Source organism: Tachysurus vachellii, chromosome 12, assembly GCF_030014155.1.
Source record: "Tachysurus vachellii isolate PV-2020 chromosome 12, HZAU_Pvac_v1, whole genome shotgun sequence".
NCBI lineage: Eukaryota > Metazoa > Chordata > Actinopteri > Siluriformes > Bagridae > Tachysurus > Tachysurus vachellii.
The window spans coordinates 10,440,489-10,463,778 of record NC_083471.1 but is presented as its reverse complement, the minus strand read 5'-3'; the positions used below and the strand labels follow the sequence as shown (position 1 = coordinate 10,463,778).

Genomic DNA, 23,290 nt, shown 5'->3' with positions numbered 1-23,290 from the left:
TTCCTCCACCTGCTCCCTGCTCTCACTACAGATCACAATGTCATCTGCAAACATCATCGTCCAAGGAGACTCCTGTCTGACCTCCTCTGACAACTGGTCCATCACTATAGCAAACAGGAAGGGGCTCAGAGCCGTTCCCTGATGCAGTCCCACCTCTACTGTAAACTCCTCTGTCTGACCTACAGCACACCTCACCACTGTCCTGCTCCTCTCATACATGTCCTGCACCACTCTGACATACTTCTCTGCTACTCCTGACTTCCTCATACAGTACCACAGCTCTTCTCTTGGCACCCTGTCATACGCTTTCTCTAAGTCTACAAACACACAGTGCAACTCCCTCTGACCATCCCTATACTTCTCCATCAACATTCTCAGAGCAAAAATTGCATCTGTTGTGCTCTTTCTGGGCATGAAGCCATACTCACAAATTTCCACCACCTTCCTTAACCTAGCTTCCACTACTCTTTCCCACAACTTCATTGTATGGCTCATCAACTTTATCCCCCTATAGTTGCTGCAACTCTGCACGTCACCCTTATTCTTAAAGATCGGCACTAACACACTCCTTCTCCATTCCTCAGGCATCCTCTCACTTTCTAATACCCTGTTGAGCAAACTAGTTAAAAATTCCACTGCTGCCTCTCCTAGACACTTCCAGACCTCTACCGGGATGTCGTCAGGACCAACTGCCTTTCCACTTTTCATCCTCTTCAAGGCCTTCCTGACTTCATCCTTTCTAATCTTATCTACTTCCTGTTCCACAGAGTTCACCCCTTCTACTCTTTTTTCCCTCTGATTTTCCTCATTCATTAGCTCCTCAAAGTATTCCTTCCATCTCCTCTGTACACACTCCTCACTTGTGAGCACCCTTCCATCTCTATCCTTAATAATTCTAACTTGCTGCACATCCTTCCCATCTCGATCCCTTTGTCTAGCTAACCTGTACAAGTCCTTCTCTCCTTCTCTAGTGTCTAACCTAGTGTACAACTCATCATATGCCTTCTGCTTGGCCTTAGACACCTCCCTCTTCACTCTGCGCTGTAACTCCTTGTATTCCTGTCTATTCTCTTCAGTCCTGTCCATATCCCACTTCTTCTTGGCTAATCTCTTCCTCTGTATACTATCCTGAACTTCCTCATTCCACCACCAAGTCTCCTTATCTTCTTTCCTCCTTCCAGATGACACACCCAGCACCTTTCTCCCTGTCTCCCTGATCACTTCTGCTGTAGTTTCCCAGTCATCCGGCAGCACTACCTGACCAACCAGAGCCTGCCTCAACTTCTGTCTAAATTCCTCACAACATTCCTCCTTTTTCAGCTTCCACCACTTAGTTTTCTTCTCTATCTTTGACCTCTTCCTCTTACAGACCATCAGAGTCATCCTACACACCACCATCCTATGCTGTCTGGCTACACTCTCTCCCACTACCACTTTACAGTCACTAATCTCTTTCAGATTGCCTCTTCTACAAAGGATGTAGTCTACCTGTGTTCTCCTACCTCCACTCTTGTAAGTCACTCTATGTTCCTCCCTCTTCTGAAAATACGTGTTAACCACAGCCATGTCCATCCTCTTAGCAAAGTCTACTACCATCTGTCCTTCAAGGTTCCTTTCCTTAACTCCAAACTTGCCCATCACCTCATCACCTGTGTTCCCCTCACCAACATGTCCATTAAAATCCGCTCCTATCACCACTCTCTCACCCTTGGGAATACTCTCAATCACCTCATCGAATTCACTCCAGAATCTCTCTTTCTCCTCTAACTCACAACCTACCTGTGGGGCATAACCACTAACAACATGCAACATCACCCCTTCAATCTCTAACTTCAGACTCATCACCCTGTCTGACACTCTCTTCACCTCCAGAACATTCCTCACAAACTCCTCCTTCAGGACCACACCTACCCCATTTCTCTTACTATCCACACCATAATAAAACAGCTTGAATCCTGCTCCTATACTACGAGCCTTGCTACCCTTCCACTTGGTCTCCTGTACACACAGTATATCCACCTTCCTTCTCTCCATCATATCAGCCAGCTCTCTACCTTTCCCTGTCATAGTACCAACATTCAGAGTCCCTATTCTCAGTCCTACACTCTTACCTTTCCTCTTTTCTCTCTGTCTGTGCACTCTCCTCCCTCCTCTACTCCTTCGACCAACAGTAGCCCAATTTCCACCGGCGCCCTGTAGGTCAACGGCGCCGATGGCGGTCGTTGTTAACCCGGGCCTCGACCGAATCGGTATGAAATTCTTACTGACAACTCGCATGGTTAGATTTGGCAATGTTTTATGCCGGATGCCCTTCCTGACGCAACCCTCTCTATTTATCCGGGCTTGGGACCGGCACAGAAGTCACTGGACTGTGACCCCCATGGCTAGATTAAAATATTAACCACTAGTAGTAGATAATAAATACTACACCCTACAAAGTTTATACCGCCATCTTAATAGCCATGTATTAACTTTACATCACATTTAAAATTATTTTTAATTGTTATGAATATTATCCAGCACAAAAACTGTTTTTTACATTTGTCCAGCCATTTAATTTTTATAGGGAAAGTAATGACATTTCCTACCTAATTTAACTGCATGAGAAATCACTTTATCTAGTCTAATTTAAAATTAATAAATCTGTTTTAATATTTCTGTCTCTTCGTGTCTCTGCAGTTCGTCCTGAGACGTCACTGTTCCAGAAAGAATCCTCTTCTCCAGAGGTGGTGGTCGCTACAGGTTTCTTCCCCAAAGCAGTGATGATCACCTGGAGGAAGGACGGAGAGGACGTGCATGAGGACGTGGAGCTCAGAGAGACGTTACCCAACCAGGATGGAAGCTTCCAGAAGAGAAGCATTCTGAAAGTCCCAGCTGAGGAGCTGCAGAAACACACCTACACCTGTGTGATTCAGCACAGCAGCTTGGAGAAGAAGGAGTTAGTGCTGAATGTGAGCGAGCGACAGATCCTGAAAGGTCAGAAACACTTTCCTCTAAAACTACAGATTTACAGTGAAATCTGATTTCCTGCTGCAGCAGATAATAAAGACTCTGTGCTGATTTAACAGGTGGAGGACTGATGGTTATCATCATTGGTGTCGTGGCTCTCATTGTTCTTGTCGTTCTCTGTGCTGTTGTTGCTGGAATTATGGTCTGGAAGAAGAAGAAGAACTCTGGTGAGAGGAGGAAGGAGGCAGATGTGAAGTTTTCAGAGAACAGATTTACACTTTCTAATTCTCATCTTCCTAGGCTGTAGGTTACACTTCAGCCTAAATGAATTAATTTAAAAAAGTAACGGATAAAGCACCATATGGTAACGGTAACGGAGTTACTTTATTTAAAAAAGTAATGCGTTAGAGTACAGTATTAGTTACTGTCAAAAGTAACGTGTTATTGCCCAACACTGATTTTAGCTGGAAGAAAACAGCAGATTTGTTGAGGCTTCGACAATCAACTGCTCTTTGTGTTACTAATGATACTGATGCTGAAAACTTCTAGAAAACTTTGCAGTCATTTGTTTTATTAAACTGATTGTAAATGCTGACAAAATTGATTTTACATTAATGCTGTGAATGTGTGCGTGTGTGTGCCTGTGTGCGTGTGTGCATGCTGTTGTTAGAATTTGTGTCTGTGTGTGTTTGTTAGAGTGTGTGTGTGTATGTGTGTGTGTGAGAGAAAGTGTATGTGTATCTTTGCTAAAACACATTTTCCAACCACAGAAGTGACACGCAGTGTGTTTTGTGGATCTCTGTATAAAAACATGTCCATCACCAACCCCACGTTACATCCGCTTCTGACCACAGGCTGTTTTCACAAATATCTGTTTTCAGTTACAAAAAAACAAGAGCAAATGATAGTGATAGTGATAGCGACAATGATCTCGATTTCTAAACAGTTCACACAGTATGAAAAGAAAACACAGTGAAATATTTATGCAGAGATGCTGAAGCTCATCTGTGTGTGTGTGTGTGTGTGTGTGTGTGTGTGTGTGTGTGTGTGTAGTGCAGTGAATGATTTAATAATTTAATGTCTGATACACATCACATTCAGATGAATCTTCAGAGTTCAGTTATGATCTAAAAGACAGAAATGAACAATGAGCAGAAAAGCTTTTGTTTATTAAACATGAGCTTCAAAGGTAGATTAGTGAAGCGAGCTGCAGTCGTGGAAATAAACAGTACATTATTTATGGTTTAATTCATCATAGTCTGAACACACAAGTGGAAGATTCAGATTTATTTCCACCTGGTTTCTGAATATTGCTTTTCTTTTTGTAAAATATGAGCAGATATTAAACTCAGTCATGTTTTTTATTGTTGTTGTTGTGACCTGAGGATAATTATTGTGTTAATGTAACAGGAAACTGATGAAGTACACTGTGCTGTTGTGTGAGAAATTACAATTTGTTTGAAAATTCACGGTGCTATAAGTGGAATATACTGGAGATTAGACTCTGTGCTGTGAAGTTATGAGCACTGTAGGCTGTATAAATAGTCACACACACACACACACACACACACACACACACACACACACACACACACACACAGATAAAGCAGCATTGGTTTAGACACACTGTTTCCTCTTTGTCTCTGGTCTGATACACAATGGATCAGTTTTAAACTGAATGAACATTCATGTATTCAACAGATGATTCAGATGATCGAGGTTATAAAATTTAGGTTTTTTCTTTCAGCATTAAATAAATCAGTTTCTGAAGACAAAGAAACAGGTTTCTTGTTTTTTTTCTCTCTCTCTTCTTACATTTTATACTAAAATCTATACTTATTTATATCTAAATAATTTATACTAAGTTTACTGAGTAAAAGTCTTTCTTTAATGTTTTCTCCAGGTTCTGTGTCTCCTGCTGTGTTCTTCATGCTGATTGTGGTGTTTGGTTCAGTGACTGTGTTTCTTCTCTGTGTCCTGATCTTCATCATACTGAAGCACAGAAAAACACACAGAGGTCAAATATATACTCCTCTAATAATAATAATAATAATAATAATAATAATAATAATGTTCTCTCTGTTGTTTTAGGTGCTGAAGCAGATGATAATGAGGTATACCTGAGTCAGATTTATTACATTAAATGTTTGAATAAAAAAGTATTCAACACAGTAAAAAAAATAAATAAACATCTGATTGCATTAATTAGCTCTCCTTCCTGAACCTTCACCCATCAAAGATTTCAACTTAGCTCCTAAATGTTCCTATAAACACCATCATGGCTGTTATCTGCAAGCGGAAGCAACACGAATCAGCCATTAACCAGCAATGAACAGCAACATCTCACACGATCTCTGACTGAAGAGTCAGGAAGTTCATCAGAAGAGTAGATCAGGAGTGATGCAGCACTCGAAAAGAGCTCCAGAAAGAGCTGATAGCAGTGGGTTCAGTCATCACTGAGAAAACTATAGACATATGATTATCAGGGTAATAATAAAATGATTTTATGGACAACTACATTTTTCTTTTTGTCTTTAGTCATTTCAGCTGTGTGGTAGTCATGTGATGCCAACTCTTAAACCACAAGTTTTACAGTAGCTCACACACATGCAACAACTGTCCATTTTAACGTGTGATTATTTTCCAACCACAGAACAGACATGTGGTACATTTGCACGCATGAAGCTTGCATTTGAACAGAAAACTCACACATTCATCTGCGGTTTATCTGCTTCTGACCACCAGCTGCTTTCATACACCATTTTTAACACTTTTCAATTTGTACAAAACAAACCTGAAAGTTTATGTTCATAAATAAAATGTGAATGTTGATTGCTGTGCAACATTTATAGAGCAGTTCACACCACTTAAGACGCTTCCTAGTACATGACTGAGAATCCATTCAGTAACGGATATATGAATAATAAAGTCAGACAGAAGTTCATCCCTTTCCATATGAAATAATTTCACCTGTTTAACTGTCATTTTACTGAAGCACAAAAACACAGACAAATATTTACTGGGCAAAGTTTATTGAATCACTCAAGCTTCTGTAATTATGAATGATCTTAGAAAAGACGTTTGATCTCATTGCATGTTACTGCTTAAGGGACTGATTGTAAATCATCAACACTTAATCAGGAGTGTGTGTGTGTGCCCTGCGATGGGTTGGCACTCCGTCCAGGGTGTATCCTGCCTTGATGCCCGATGACGCCTGAGATAGGCACAGGCTCCCCGTGACCCGAGGTAGTTCGGATAAGCGGTAGAAAATGAATGAATGAATGAACACTTAATCAGAGTTGATTAAACTTTAACTCTAAACTTTAATTAGAGTTGTCTGTATCATTGTGTGAGATTACAGCAGTGTTATGTGTCAGAATAAAAAAATAGAGAAACAGAAGGCTCTGCAGACTAAGAGAAACTGTTGAGATCATTAACAGTTTTTTTAGGTTTTATTTTGTTCCTGTTTGCCTCTTTTTTTTTTCCTGTAGTGCTGTAGTCTGTAGAAGTGTCCACTCCCCTACACACAGATACACCAGCGTTTGATTCACCCAACACACCATTTCCTTTTTGTCTCTGGTCTGATACACAATGGTTCAGTTTAATACTCTGTCTGTGTTTCTCTGTGTCATGGGTAAGTGTTTAGAATCTCATTTATTACTTAATGCATATTGTATTTAGAATATATAAATACATGAGTCATTAGTCACGACTGTGTAACTGAAAATTGTAATTATTCAGAAAACTTCAAATTCAGTACAAAGATAAAAAATAAATCAGTCCAGTTGTGAGAATTTTACTGAGAATTTACACAACTCTTATCTGTATGTATTCAACCTTTTTAATTGTATTATTTATTTATTTATTTAAAATTAATTATATTTAGCAGGTTTGCTCTCAGAGACTCAGAGCTCTTTAACTTTGGAGGCAGAAGCTGGAGATAACGTCACTATTTGGTGCCAACATGATCTGACTGTAACATCTTTCATCTTCTGGTTTAAACACACAAGTGATTCAGTTCCACTTCTTCTTGGGTGTAAAAAGTTTAGGACATCAGCTTCATCAGAGTGTTACTTCTTTAGTGAGAGTGAGAGAATAGTGATGTCTGTTCATGGCAGTAAAACGTCTCTCACAATCACTGCAGTAAACGTCTCTGATACAGGACTCTATTACTGCAGCTTCACTGACAGAATGATCTTCAGTAACTCCACATATTTACAAGTGAAAGGTCCATTTATATTTGTTTAGTCATTTTTATTTTCATTATTAATTTTACAACTTTCTCAATTTTTTGTATTATATTGTTATAGAGTGGATGGTTTTAGTAATAGTTCATTTGGTTCACTTAAGTTGTAAAATGTATTAAAATGTTCTTCTTTTAGGCATAAATAAAACATTTTCTGAGAACTTGGATAATGCAAGAGGTTTGTTGTTGTTTTTTTCTCTCTCTCTTCTGTACATTTTATACTAAAATCTGATGCATGTTTACTGAGTAAAAGTCTTTCTTTAATGTTTTCTCCAGGTTCTGTGTCTCCTGCTGTGTTCTTCATGCTGATTGTGGTGTTTGGTTCAGTGACTGTGTTTCTTCTCTGTGTCCTGATCATCATACTGAAGCACAGAAAAACACACAGAGGTCAAATATATACTCCTCTAATAATAATAATAATAATAATAATAATAATAATAATAATAATAATAATAATAATGTTCTCTCTGTTGTTTTAGGTGCTGAAGCAGATGATAATGAGGTATACCTGAGTCAGATTTATTACATTAAATGTTTAACAAATATATTTTACTCATTTCTTTGAGTTTCTGATAATTTAAGTCTGCTGGATTTCTCAGATGATCTTTTGTTATAAAGAAATTCATCTTAAATGATGAATCTTAAAAATGCTATCTGTTCAGAAGTTTGCATTTCCCTTTCTGGATGAGCATCTTTTCTGTATCAGTAGAAAATAATGTATTTAATATAAAGGATTTTTTTAGCCTGATTATTAACATTTATTGTTAAATTTTGATAATTTTGTCAAAAAAAAAAAAAAATCCAAAATATAATCATAATTATGTTCATTACTGAGTTCTTGTAAACACTCATTACAACTATTTTGTGATGCCCACAAAAATCTGGACATTATATGTTCAGTAAAAAAAATCAGAAATAAATAACTTTTCATCATCACTAAATAACCAAAATATTAGAATCCACAATTAAACAATGAGCTTCAGATTTGAAGAGCTGGATTATTATTCATTAAAATATTCTGAGCTGATGAAGTCTGTGGAAATGATGTGATCTGAATCTATTTTTAAAAATCAAGTTTTAATGATCAAAACTTTAACAATAAATGTTAATAATCAGGTTAAAGGTTATCCTTTATATTAACAATATTTGATTAAAAATATATATATGTATATATATATCACATATACTTTCATATAGTTTATACTTTTTATTTATCTACCTCCTTTTTATTTATCTACCTCCTTTTTTATTTATCTACCTCCTTAATTCCATTTCTTCTTATGCTTGAATACCGGACAGACGTAAAAAGCATTTCACTACATGTCGTACTCTGTATGTGTACGTGACAAATAAAATTTGATTTGATTTGCTATAAAAAAAAAATGCTTGAAAAAAATAGAAACAGAGGCGAGTTGGACTCAACTGATTTATTCTTTCTATTCCATCGTCTCGTCTGTGATCTCTGTGTCATTACATGATCCTGACTGATTCTGCTCTACAGCTCTGGAAGAAGAAAACCAAGAGGAGACATGATGAAGTGGAGTACTCTTATGTTGTGTTTTCTTCTGTTGTTGAATGTTAACAACACTGAGTGTGTAATCAGTCGCTAATTTTTAACCTCAGTCTAATGTTCTCCTTCAGTTCTTCAGCATATAGTATGGACTCATTTACAAGAACAGTTTAGTGCAATATTTTCTGTAATTGGTGAAACTTTTAATCATCTTCAAAATATAAAATATATCATTATTGTTTATGAACTGAACATAGCATGTATTTTTAAAATATCCGAAAACTGCTTATACTTATATACTTATAAAAAAAAGTAGATTACTCACATTAAATGTATTTATTTGTTTGTTCACATCACCGTTTATTACTCAGAATTCTTCTAATTAAATAAATGTACTGTACATTGTGTAATTATAGAGCATTGCACTGGTTGAGCACTAGATGGCGCTGCGAGGGTTGTTTTATAAATAAACAGAAGTGTTGATCACAAGGAAACAAGGTTTAAATCAAACCTATAGCTTCCTGTTTACTCTGCAATTTAAAGGGCAGTAATTCACTCAAACTCCACACCTCATACTGATTACTCTCTCTCTCACTCATTTTCTACCGCTTATCCGAGCTACCTCGGGTCACGGGGAGCCTGTGCCTATCTCAGGCGTCATCGGGCATCAAGGCAGGAAACACCCTGGACGGAGTGCCAACCCATCGCAGGGCACACACACACTCTCATTCACTCACGCACTCACACACTACGGACAATTTTCCAGAGATGCCAATCAACCTACCATGCATGTAGACCGGGGGAGGAAACCGGAGTACCCGGAGGAAACCCCCAAGGCAGGGGGAGAACATGCAAACTCCACACACACAAGGCGGAGGCGGGAATCGAACCCCCAACCCTGGAGGTGTGAGGCGAACGTGCTAACCACTAAGCCACCGTGCCCCCCATACTGATTATAAATAAGAAAAACATTTTTTAATTGTAATCCCTGTATTACTGAATCATGTTTTTTAAATATATTTTTTATGAAATGTCAAGATTTTGGCAGTTAACAGCAACTGTTAGCAGTTCTGTGTTACATTCATTCATTCATTCATCTTCTACCGCTTATCCGAACTTCTCGGGTCACGGGGAGCCTGTGCCTATCTCAGGCGTCATCGGGCATCAAGGCAGGATACACCCTGGACGGAGTGCCAACCCATCACAGGGCACACACACACTCACGCAATCACACACTACGGACAATTTTCCAGAGATGCCAATCAACCTACCATGCATGTCTTTGGACCGGGGGAGGAAACCGGAGTACCCGGAGGAAACCCCCGAGGCACGGGGAGAACATGCAAACTCCACACACACAAGGTGGAGGCGGGAATCGAACCCCGACCCTGGAGGTGTGAGGCGAACGTGCTAACCACTAAGCCACCGTGCCCCCTTCTGTGTTACAAAACACCGTGCCCCCTTCTGTGTTTTTTTTTTTTACATTATCATTTAGAACAGAGAACGGCAATGAAATAGTTGGTGAAATATTTAAAATAATCCATAAAGTAAGAGTACGTTACTACTCTTATTTTATAGTGTAAACTAGCATAATGCACCAATATATATATAAAATAATACACTAATATATGAGTATTGTATTTTATATATATATATATATATATATATATATATATATATATATATATATATATATATATACACACACATATAGAAATAAGTGTATTTATTATATAAAAATTAGTGTATAATTATATAGTGTACTAATATATGTATATATAAAAAAAAAACACATTTTATATATATACACTATTTACACACACGTGTACACAGTGCACATGTACACTCACAATTGCTGCAAGCCCCAGAAGGAAAAATGCATTCATTCACATACAAAAAAAATTAGTGCCAGTACCCCTACAATTAAGTCTGTTACATATGCCACGCTTCTAAAATAAACTGCCCAGTTTATTTGCCCAATTAGGAATCCTAGATATTTAAGCTTGTGTTTGTGACAGGGGAGAAACAGATAATGTGTAAGGCCACAAAGAATCAGCAATCCTGTAAGTCAGCCCTAGTTCTCCACAAGACTGCTTGACTTGTGTAACTTTATAAAGGTCCTTTCCAGTGGGGTGCCAGCTTCATGCAGCTTGCCACCTGGTCATTGAGCCACACCATGGCACCTAAGGCCAGTGACGCAATACTTCATGGTATATTTTCTGACGTTCATGGGCTGCTTTACTGTGCATCCGTGCACTGCTAAAGGCAAAATCCAGTCTCGTCAGCAATGAAGAAACAAACAGCATGAAATCTGGGCATCTGAGAGTCAAAAGCACTGGTGGAAAACAGTACATTAAAGGGGACTTGTGCTTCCCGTCCATGGGTCAGGAAGTATGGTGTGAAAAGAATGCTGGATTGGGGTGTTTTAAGCAAAATCTAGATGCTTCTTATAATCATCACCGTGCCCACCATAGGTGTCAAAAGTGTCTAACGCTCAACCAAACGATCTGACTTTAGATGGTAAGGAGTGGTACATGACCTTTTAATGTGCAGCATACCATATAGGCTCCAAACCACCTCTTCCTCAATCTGACAGCCCTAATCTGAATGTAAAGTCTCTGGAACATTTTAAGTGTTACGAACTCAAATTGTCTAGGGGTTATTGAGAACGTAACAAGTAAATAAATAAATGAGAACTTTCCTTTTCCTCTATCCCAGCTGCTCTCACTTTTTAAATTAATACTTCTCATAAAGATTCACACCAAACCCCTCTATTTAACACCATACTTTGAAAGAACACCGAACCAAAAATATTCTTAAATTGCGTTTATTATTCAGGGCGTAACAAAAGCCAATGAATATAAATTATATACCAATGTCAAAGTAAATAAGCCTACACAACCAAGGCGTCAGGAGAGAGCCAATGCCGAAAACAACAAACAAAACAAAAACTTACTTAAGGTTAACAAAGTAACTTCCCTGCCCAAAATTAAAATAAAAGACAATATTCTTACCTCTCTCCCTGACTAACGAAAAACAGGTGAAAAATATTGTTTATACTTCCCACTCCAGCTGATACCACTGCTACACAAACCTTCTATGACCCCTTCAACGCTCGCTTCAGCAAGAGTTGAAGCATGAGGAGAAAAATGGACAGTTTTTGTCATTTGTAACTTCACAGCTGGAAGTGTGACCTGCAGGAGCTGTCTGGACTGGTCTCTTGGCATGTTGTATTTCCTCAGAGGCAGACGCTGGTGGTGGTGTAAATTTCTGTAATGTATAAAGTCAATATGTAAAGTTATATAGAAAAACGAGTCCTTTTTCTTTATCTCAGTCTATGATGGTTTCTGGTCTCATCACTACTGGAAATCGACTGTTTTGCTCTTCACGCAGAAGTTTCCAGATCACATCTACATCCACATAAAAAGCTCTGTCTGGTAAAATGGAAGACAATTATAGAGAATTTTATAGAATTACTTTGATTATCACTATTAAATTAATTGTAGTAAACAATTTTAAATGAAACTCCTCCAAAGTCCAGCTCTTTATCAAGATCAGACTCAGTGGGCAGCAGTGACGACACCTTGTGTCTCTTTGGTTCATTTTATTTTGCCTCATTGATGGTTCTCTGGTTTCTTCTGGGTTTTCATCAATCTGTTTTTTTATGGGTTTATATCTTCTGTCTTGTTTCAGTGATTTTTCTAGTTTAAGTTAAAAATGGGCACTCCGTCCAGGGTGTATCCTGCCTTGATGCCCGATGACGCCTGAGATAGGCACAGGCTCCCCGTGACCCGAGGTAGTTCGGATAAGCGGTAGAAAATGAATGAATGAATGAATGAAGTTAAAAATGGATAACCTCTAAACTAACCATGTTCTTCTGCCTGATGGGATAAATCACTTCCTGGCAGATAAAATACAGTTATATATTTATTCATTTTAAGGGCAGAATTAAAATAAAATTGGAGCCAAATAAGCTCGTAATTTCTTTAGTCACCATTCAGCTGTTATAGGCAGAGTTGTGTAAAAACCAGCCATCTCTCAAACCACAAGACAAACACATCCACTAACTGTCCACTTCATGGTTTAAATGCTATTTTCCAACCACAGAACTGACACGCAGTAGGTTTGTAGGCATCGCTTTCACATCTGAACTGAAAAGACCTCTGACGCTCAACGCCCTGTGTTTTAACTGCTTCTTACTAACAGCTACTTTTAAACACCTGAGTTTCCACTTCTCACTTAACAAGAATGCAAAAGCCTGAATGATTACAATCCTTTTCTTCAAATTATTTGAAAGTCTTCAAATTATATGAAATTCATGCAGATGCTCCTGAGTACAAAACGAATTGGAGGAACATGAAACGCCACATGAGCAGTAACCTGAGCTCAGAATCAAACCCCACAATCTGCACCACCATTTAGCAAACAATCCCACCTGTAATATATAATAATTGGCATCTAGTTTATATATTTTTAATTACTTATTATATTAAAAATAAGCTTGAAAGGAGACATATGTACAGTATATGCACAGCACTGAAGAAAAGTCTTTTTTAGTACATATTTTGTTCTAGGCTTCTGCATTATTGGGTCAGTACAAAAACATTACTTTTCCACTTAAAAAAACCCAAAAAGTAACAGAAAAAAATTTCAGGCCTCTTTATTTTGCATGCAGACTGCGATAAGATTCTCCAAGTTTACCACAAAATATCGACTTTGTTATTACTGTTCACTTCTCTTTATAGAAGTTGTTATTCTGTTTATTTTCATGTAATTGTTTTTGAAGGCATCATTTCTAAGACTTTTTCACAGTACTATGTTTATATACTGCTATATATATTGCTCCAGTTTCTTGACTGTAACCTGCAAAATAAAGCAGCCTTCATTATGGATTCTGTCTAAAATACAATGGTACGGAATATTTAGCTTTTTTTACTGACATCCAAAATTTTTTTGTAATCTCTGGTATAAGACTTTTGCACAGCACTGTGTGTGAATATATTTCTGCAGGCATTTTTAGTTTTAACATTAAAATACCTTTAAATCTGCTCCTCCACAAGCACCAGCACCACCACCCCCTCCCCCAAAGACACAGATAAACCAGCATTCAATTTGCCCCACTGTCTGTTTCAGTTAGAAACTGTGTTTCTCTGTGTCATGGGTAAGTGTTAATAATCTTATTTATTACTTTATTAAAAGGATAAACGATTAGTCTGACTGTACAGCACATGTGGCAGACCTTGGTAAGGTTCTCCTGATCAGGAGATGATGAGTGTTGTAATGTAGCCAGTGTCTGACAATGTTTTCTTTTTTTCCTGTCATAACCTTTTTCTGTTTACAATAATTTACTAAGTTCAGTAAAGCCACACTCTGTCACCCATCACACTACTGCTGATACAGACTCAGGACCATCATTAGTGCTCATAAACTTCACTTTCAATGCATTTATTGGCTTTATATTTAGACGTATTGTTGCCCATGACTATTTCAGTGTAAAGTTGCCAATCTCTGTGTTAGAAAGCCTGTTTTTTCTCTTTTTCTCTTTTTTTTATTTGACTTCTGTAGCCTCTGCTTTTCTCTCTGAGAGTCTCTATACCGAGCTTGGTGGTAGGTTTTCCTGAACCTCACATAAAGATACCTAAAGCATCTAATGCCCGATTAGTGCCCATCATTTTTCCTCTTTCTCTTTTTATTTTCTTGCTCTAGGTGCAGATCCAAACTGTCGGACTAAATCCTGTCTTTACAGCCCTTTAATTTTCTTAAAGCACAATAAACATTAACTCATCTTCCTCACATCAATCATTGATGAGGCTCATGGTGAACTCCCGAGTCCTCTCATGCTCTGAGACAATAATGCAGTCGAGGTGAAGTTAACAGCCTCTAAGGCGCCGTCAGTTCACCTCCTCGGGAATAGAAACGACTGCTGCAGGATTCTGCACATTTCATCAGACTGTAAACCTCGTGTCAGGCTCTCGCTGTGTTATCCGGTGCAGCAGAATATTTACAAGCGGACAGCTCCATCTCTTTATTTTAGCCAGTGTTGTGCTAGTTACTAAGAAATAGTAACTAGTTACCGTTACTAGTTACTTCATTCAAAAAGTAACTCAATTTCCTTGTTGATTACTTTCACCAAAAAGTAACGTGTTACTGTTAAATGTAACTTTTTAGTGACTTTGTTTTTTCTTTAATGTTCCCATTAATGCCCTTTTATGCGTTATGGTCTATACAAACACAAAACTGTTCGTTGATCTGTCCCTGGCTAACAGTGCGGTTAAAATCTAGTCGCTGTTGTTTGGCTGGAGGGGCTTAACTCACTCCAAGTGTGTCCACCGACACCGGGTTAGATTCTAGCTTCGTCGAGGCATGTAGTTTAGGACAGTAGATAGGACCTTCGAACCAGAAAGACACATCTTACATTTGACTAAAGACATTTGTCTTTATTCTCAACTAAAGTGAAATAATGAACATATTTCCACTTAGAGAAACTCGTCTTGCTCTCGCCTTGACTCGCCATTACTGCCGCAAATACTTGAATAAACGGAAACCCCAACAGTGCAGCGTCTTCTTCGTGTTTACAGGTTGGCATCCACCAATCCTACAATGCATCACTGCTGTAAACAGGTTAGGCTGTAGGTTACACTTCAGCCTGTAACAGGTTAATGGAGATTCGGGATAGCTCTTCAATGTTAGGCCCGCAAAAATAAAGACGGAGAACTCACAAAAGTTCACTCACAACGGTTTATTCCTCCGTACACAGGGAAAACCTCCATAATAACATGTTACTAAACAAAAATACTCATTAATATGAGAAAATGAAAATAAAGGGAATATTGGTTGCAGCATCAGACTTTCTCACACACATGTGGTGTTATATCTGAAGCGCGCCCTTCCGGGCGCATGCGCACATTCAATTAATATACACAATAATAAAGTAATGGCACATTGCTCTTAAAGGGGTAGCACCACTCCACTCGTTACATATTTCACCCCAACCAAAAAAAAGGCTGCCCCCAGCCGTACACAGCCGAGGAAACAACTTTACAACCCCCCCATACATGACAGAGTTGAAAAACCACACGTGAGGGAAAGAACAACAATGCATAAAAGTACAAACATACATGTAAGTACAGTGTACACCTGCTCAGTAACAGAGAATAAGAGCGCTAGTAACCCCAAAATAAAAGTTTCAAGACACGTGCACTGAGGAAAACCAGAAACACAAACAATAAACAGTTGTTAATAACATTACCAAAAACACTGTTACCACATTATCACAACTCAAACCTTTGTGTATGAAATGGATTTGTCCACTTATGCACTGACCAATCAGAAGTAACCCTCGGAACTTTCCTCTGTCTCAGTACATAACGACCCTGACCCTGAGTAGCGGAGGCCGAGAAGGGCACAGCAGCACTAGTGTCAGTAGCAGAGTCTGGTAAGCAATTTTCAGGGAACAATGCATCTGTACATTCATCAACATTCCCATAGTCCGACCCAACCACATGGTCGGTCTCAACGGATCCGTCACCTGGAGAGACAAATTCCCCATCACAGGGAAGCGCACTCCCATCATCAATGTGGGAACCTCCATCAGGCATGACCGTGTCCCACATATGAAATGGCTGCAGATTCACAACATGGAACACACCAGCATCCTCTCCAGTGCTCACATTGGTAAGTCTGTAATTGACATCGGACAACCATTTTGAAACACGAAATGGTCCAGTGAATACTGGAGCTAATTTGGCCGTAAAACTTGCGTCTGCATCAGATTTAGGGTGGGTCCTAACTCTAACCAAATCACCCACAGTGTAGGAAACCATACGGCGTCTCTTGTCATAGTAACGTTTTCTATTTGCATGGCTGGCACTTAGCACAGCCCTGGCATGATCATGCGCATCCTGCAGCGAAGCTCTCAAGCTTTCTGGGTAAGGTATCTCAGGGTCATCAACACCCACAGAGTTTGGTTGTGTTAACAGATCAAGCGGTGTTTCCAACTCACGACCGTATAACATCATAGCCGGAGATAGACCTGTGCTCTCATGTTGGGCCGTCCTAAGGGCAAAACAAATTTGTGGGAGATACTTGTCCCAGGACGTGTGTTTGTCCCCCACATAAGCACGAATGGCAGTTTTTAGAGTGCGGTTCACTCTCTCAGTGGCATTAGTTTGTGGGTGGTACGCTGTGGTAAGACGATGTTCAGTACCAAGGGCAGCGACCACATGCTCAAAAAGATTGCTCACAAAAGGGGTACCACGATCAGAAATCAGAAAGACTGGGGCCCCGTGGCGGGCAAAGATCTCACTAAGAAATTTACTCGCTGCCACCTGAGCTGTTGCGGAGCGCACTGCACTCACCTCCACCCATTTTGAGAAGTAGTCAACAAAGACAATCAAGTACTCATTACCATTCTGAGTGCGTGGCAGCGGGCCGACAAAATCCACCCCAGTGTATTCCCAAGGCTTTGTCGGTTCGATTGGAATCATCAAGCCTGCAGGTTTTCTTTGACTCGGCTTAGTAAGCTGGCACACAGGGCATGAAACAACATATCTCTTTATGTCAGCTGCCATTTTTGGCCAAAAGAACCTCTGTCTCAGTCTAGCCAACGTTTTCGTCACACCAAGATGGCCCGCTGTTGGGTGGTCATGGTAGTAATGTAAAACAGTATGCCGCATCAGAGTAGGCACGAAAAGCTTAAGCTGTTTCATAGGATGCAAGGTACAGGCAGCCTTATGATCTTTGAAATAAAGAAGACCATCCTGAACAACGTGGTCCTCCTCTGTACCACCCTCCTCAAGACTTTTGATAAGATTGCCAATCACTGGGTCATCCTTTTGCATTTGCCGCACTTGCTCCTTGTCGGTTACCATGACTGAGGAGAGACACCTTAAATCCAAACCACCTATGACTGCATGAGGTGGCAGAATGTCAATGGGGTCGACACTGTGTGTCAGCGGGTTACGTGACAACGCGTCAGGGACGCTATTCCGTACACCTGGTTTGTGGACGATGGTGAAATCAAAATCCTGTAGTCGCAAAGACCACCTAGCCAGACGACCAGAGGGATTGGGTCGACTCATCAACCACTTCAGACTGTTGTGGTCTGTATAAATAGTTACATGCAGGCCCTCAACGTAGGGTCTGAAATGTTCCATAGCCCAAATCACTCCTAAACACTCCTTCTCAGGAGTAGAATATGGCCTTTCCGACCTGTGCAAAGTTCTGCTCGCAAAAGCAACGGCAACGTCTCGCCCCATGTTATCCTTCTGCATGAGAGCTGCACCAAGACCCAAGTCACAAGCATCAGTATGAATGAAAAACGGGCGAGTGAAATCAGGAAAGCAGAGAATGGGCTCAGACGTAAGACAACTTTTTAAGAAATCCATCGCAGTTTGGCAGTCGTCATCCCAGCCAAAAGGAGTTTCCTTCCTGGTGAGCTTAAAAAGAGGCTCAGCTTTTTGCGCATAATTTGGAATGAATCGTCTGTAATAGCCGGTAAGGCCGAGAAAACCCCTCACTTGTTTTACATCTTTAGGTGTTTTGAACTGAGTCACCGCTTCAACCTTTTTCGGGTCTGGAGAAATACCATCAGGCGTGACACGATAACCCAGGAAGACAAGCTCATTCAAGCAGAACTGACATTTACTCAGCTTTAGGGAAAAGCCAGCCGTCACAAGCCTAGACAAGACTTCCTTAATGTCCATGAGATGTTGCTCAAACGTTGGGGACGCAATGACAACGTCATCAATATAGACGGCACAGCACTTATAGATCAAGCCGGCAAGCACATTGTTCATCACCCTCTGAAATGTGGCTGGAGCGTTACAAAGGCCAAAAGGAAGAACTTTGAAATGAAATAGGCCACAGTGTGATATGAAAGCAGTCTTTGGTCTCGAATGCTCATCCACGGAGACCTGCCAGTACCCTCGCGAGAGATCAAGAGTGGTAAGATATCTCCCCCTTGCCAAGAAGTCCAGCGATTCATCTACCTTGGGAAGTGGGTAAGAGTCCTTCAGAGTGAGATTATTAAGACCTCTGTAATCGACACAGAACCTGGGGGTTCCACAAGGCTTTTTGACAATTACAACAGGCGCAGACCATGGGCTCGAAGAAGGTTCAATAATGTTTTGCTCCAACATCAACTGAATCTGTTCCTCAATTATCTGTTTCTTAGCTGGAGACGTACGATACGGTGGGAGGTGGACAGGTTTAGCATCACCTGTATTGATTACGTGCTCAGCCAACGAGGTGTGACCTAAATGTCCATCAAACAAGCTCCAAAAATCCTTAAGGAGACTCAACAATTGTTCTTTTTGTCGCCTTTGCAGACAAGCCATGTCAACCTTCTCCTCTAGTATTGAGGGGCAGACATCCAAGAACATCAGGCTTTCCGCTTCAGGAGCCTCTAACCACTCAGATAGAGCCTCATCACAAGGTTGTGAGCCACTTTCACCCACAGTCACGGTCCTTGAAGGGATATGAATGCTCACAGAAGCACGCAACATGAAATCCATCCCCAAGATAAGAGAAGAAGAAAGATTGGGGATAACAACAAAACGGTGGTAAAAATGTTGTCCTTGGAAACCAATGTTTAGCCACACAATGCCAGTGGGACTACAAGCAGTGTTGTTTGCAAGCTGAACTGGTGGGGCAGTCCATGGCTGAACTTTCTCAAGACAATTTACAACTCCAGAAACCATGTCTGCACGGACCGCTGAAATTGAGGCCCCCGTATCCAATGCTGCATCAACCGCTTTGTTAGAAAGGTTCACTTTAACAAGAAATGGTGTATTTCAGAAAGAAGGAGACATACGGTCTTCAACATGTCCCAAGACAAAAGGCTCAGTCTGGGGCCCAAGACAAGGATGAGGCATATTTATCTTCTGGGAGGAGGATTGCCTCTGTGAAAATTCCTCCCCCCTCTGAAGTTTACCCTCTGCCGAACAGGGTTTTGGTTTTGCTCTTCCCTGTTAGAATCCTCTGCTGCCGCTTTGGTTTTGTCAGTGAGTCGTGGGTCATTTAAAATCTGATTTGGCCTCCTTTCCGTAGCCAGAGAAGAATGCTGTTCAAAATTACAGTTTGGGCAATTTCTGGAAGTATAACCAGGCATAGAACATGTGTAACAGTACGGGTCACTCACTTGTTTGCTTTTCTGCACCACCGGAATGCTATGGCAGTCAGGACCAAGAGCTACATGCAGCTCATGAGCACACATCACAAGATCAATAACTGAAGTAATTTGTGCGCCATATAGTGCCACTCGGTAGCGCTCAAGGGCATGTTTGCAGATCAGATCAATTTGTTCACGTTCTGGAGGTGGAGTCTTAAGCTTTTTGAATTCAGACAGCAAGTGTGCTACAAATGTCGGGAAAGGTTCACCTGGGGCTTGTACACGGTCCAGGATACCTCGTAGGACACGTTCTTGGTTATCAGCTGGAAGAAAAACTGTCTTAAACAAGCTACAAAATTGTGTCCAAGAAGTTACATGCGAGCTCAGCACCGTAAACCATTTTCTGGGTTCTTTAGCTAGGAAGCGCGGTAGTTCAAGCAGAATTTGTGCATCATTGAGTCCTAGAGAAACTCTATAGGCATCCACCAATGTAAGCCAGTCATCAGGATTAATTTTCTCATCACCCGTGAATACCGGGGGTTCTAGCCTGGACTGCTGTAAGACCGAAGCTAGAGTTCGGGTTGCATTGCACAAATCCAGAGAGCTTTGAGATAAGCCTGGTGCATTTACACTTCTAGCACATGTATCGGCAGACGACGCCTGTGGACGGTGCTGCATTTCAACATGAGGAGCATGAACATATGGTGTAGAGGAAGCAGCAGGTATAACTTGTGTAGGTAACTGAGTTGCAGCAGGCATCATTAAGTCTCGTGTATATCGGTCAATAATACCTCTCTGAAGATCAAGGGACTCATTTAGGCACCTCCTCAACATCATAACCTCATCTTTCAGCGACTCCACTTGCCCCTCTAGGCCATCAGCAGATTCTGGAACTCTGCCCCTGTATTGGAGCTCAAAGGTTTCATATCGGTTAGTTAGGTCACTCACTTTATCAACCCGTTTGGCCATAATAACAAGGTCAATTTTTTATTTTTTTTTTTAAGCAAAATTAACAAAATCAAAATCACAAATTTCCAACCTGCATCAGTATTGTGAACAACACTGTGGTAAATGTAATATATACCCTACAATACCCAATGTGAGAAACTAGTAGGCAATATATAAACAAATGAGGCATATACTCAAATATCTCAGTGAAACAATAACATTGATAACAGTTTTATAGCTAATGTGAAGTTCAAAGTCTCTTAACATTAAGCAGTCTTTTTCAGTCTCAATTTAGCAAGTTGCCATATAGTGTCTCGGTTGAATAAACGCAAAGTTATTCTGTTCAGTGTCTAAAAACCACAAACAAGTCCAGACAGAAAGTAAACGACTCTAGATGCAGTTCAAAAGTACGATAAATCCGATGCAAGAGAAAAAAAAAATCTCGTGTCCACTTTAACCAGTTCAACACACGCAGTTCAGTAGGCGAATGCAATAACGCGGTTAGAAAGTCACACGAACAGTCAAAGTTCAAACGTAGCAAAAATCCAGAAAAATTACCATGACACCCAGTTCACGTTGTACATTAGATCCACGAAAATCTGTCACCGCAAATCCACAGAAAAGCGACGAAAAGGGCATCCGCATTAGCAACACAAAATGTCCGCTACCGTTGAACAGGCCACACGCAGTCTTTGCAGGCCTCTGGCACTCACAACACCGTCAACATCGTCCATCCCAATCGGGCTGCATCCGCAATAAAATCGCTCCAAGCATCCAAAGGCAGGTACAAAAATAATGTTCGGGCGCCACTTGTAACAGGTTAATGGAGATTCGGGATAGCTCTTCAATGTTAGGCCCGCAAAAATAAAGACGGAGAACTCACAAACGTTCACTCACAACGGTTTATTCCTCCGTACACAGGGAAAACCTCCATAACAACATGTTACTAAACAAAAATACTCATTAATATGAGAAAATGAAAATAAAGGGAATATTGGTTGCAGCATCAGACTTTCTCACACACATGTGGTGTTATATCTGAAGCGCGCCCTTCCTGGCGCATGCGCACATTCAATTAATATACACAGTAATAAAGTAATGGCACATTGCTCTTAAAGGGGTAGCACCACTCCACTCGTTACAAGCCTAAATGAATTAATTTAAAAAAGTAACGGATAAAGCACCATATGGTAACGGTAACGGAGTTACTTTATTTAAAAAAGTAATGCGTTAGAGTACAGTATTAGTTACTGTCAAAAGTAACGTGTTATTGCCCAACACTGATTTTAGCTGGAAGAAAACAGCAGATTTGTTGAGGCTTCGACAATCAACTGCTCTTTGTGTTACTAATGATACTGATGCTGAAAACTTCTAGAAAACTTTGCAGTCATTTGTTTTCTTAAACTGATTGTAAATGCTGACAAAATTTATTTTACATTAATGCTGTGAATGTGTGCGTGTGTGTGCCTTTGTGCATGTGTGCATGCTGTTGTTAGAATTTGTGTCTGTGTGTGTTTGTTAGAGTGTGTGTGTGTATGTGTGTGTGTGAGAGAAAGTGTATGTGTGTCTTTGCTAAAACACATTTTCCAACCACAGAAATTTTTTTTGTGCATCTCTGTATAAAAACATGTCCAGCACCAACCCCACGTTGCATCCGCTTCTGACCACAGGCTGTTTTCACAAATATCTGTTTTCAGTTACAAAAAAACAAGAGCAAATGATAGTGATAGTGATAGCGACAATGATCTCGATCTCTAAACAGTTCACACAGTATGAAAAGAAAACACAGTGAAATATTTATGCAGAGATGCTGAAGCTCATCTGTGTGTGTGTGTGTGTGTGTGTGTGTGTGTGTGTGTGTGTGTGAAGTGCAGTGAATGATTTAATAATTTAATGTCTGATACACATCACATTCAGATGAATCTTCAGAGTTCAGTTATGATCTAAAAGACAGAAATGAACAATGAGCAGAAAAGCTTTTGTTTATTAAACATGAGCTTCAAAGGTAGATTAGTGAAGCGAGCTGCAGTCGTGGAAATAAACAGTACATTATTTATGGTTTAATTCATCATAGTCTGAACACACAAGTGGAAGATTCAGATTTATTTCCACCTGGTTTCTGAATATTGCTTTTCTTTTTGTAAAATATGAGCAGATATTAAATTCAGTCATGTTTTTTATTGTTGTTGTTGTGACCTGAGGATAATTATTGTGTTAATGTAACAGGAAACTGATGAAGTACACTGTGCTGTTGTGTGAGAAATTACAATTTGTTTGAAAAATCACGGTGCTATAAGTGGAATATACTGGAGATTAGACTCTGTGCTTTTACAGACATAAACCATCATCCAATCAAAACTTTCCTGCAGCTCACTTTCTTAGTTTTATTAATCAGAAATATTCTGTAAAGAATAATGTTGACGTTATGAGTGCTGTAGGCTGTATAAATAGTCACACCCCTTACACACACACACACACACACACACATACACACACACACACACACACAGATAAAGCAGCATTGGTT

General features: G+C 39.9%; 2 protein-coding genes across 3 annotated transcripts in view; both read left to right on the top strand.

The window, feature by feature from the left end:
• The first annotated feature begins 2,691 nt into the window (after positions 1-2,691).
• Positions 2,692-23,290, top strand: part of LOC132854914 (patr class I histocompatibility antigen, alpha chain G-like) — a 97,930-nt gene continuing 77,331 nt past the window's right edge. The window contains exon 1 of the mRNA XM_060883579.1: positions 2,692-2,976. Within this exon, the coding sequence (XP_060739562.1) occupies positions 2,763-2,976 (214 nt within the window). The 5' untranslated portion in view covers positions 2,692-2,762. The remainder of the gene's footprint in view (positions 2,977-23,290) is intronic.
• Positions 6,495-9,215, top strand: LOC132854920 (uncharacterized). 2 transcript variants are annotated; one of them, XM_060883587.1, is made up of 6 exons: positions 6,495-6,583; positions 6,836-7,177; positions 7,332-7,373; positions 7,472-7,582; positions 7,675-7,697; positions 8,697-9,215. In XM_060883587.1, exons 1-6 carry the CDS (start codon positions 6,541-6,543, stop codon positions 8,775-8,777), a joined length of 642 nt encoding a protein of 213 aa, XP_060739570.1. In that variant the 5' UTR covers positions 6,495-6,540; the 3' UTR covers positions 8,778-9,215. The 2 variants fall into 2 exon arrangements, with proteins under 2 accessions (XP_060739570.1, XP_060739571.1); XM_060883588.1 differs by having other exon boundaries at positions 6,523-6,583; positions 6,839-7,177.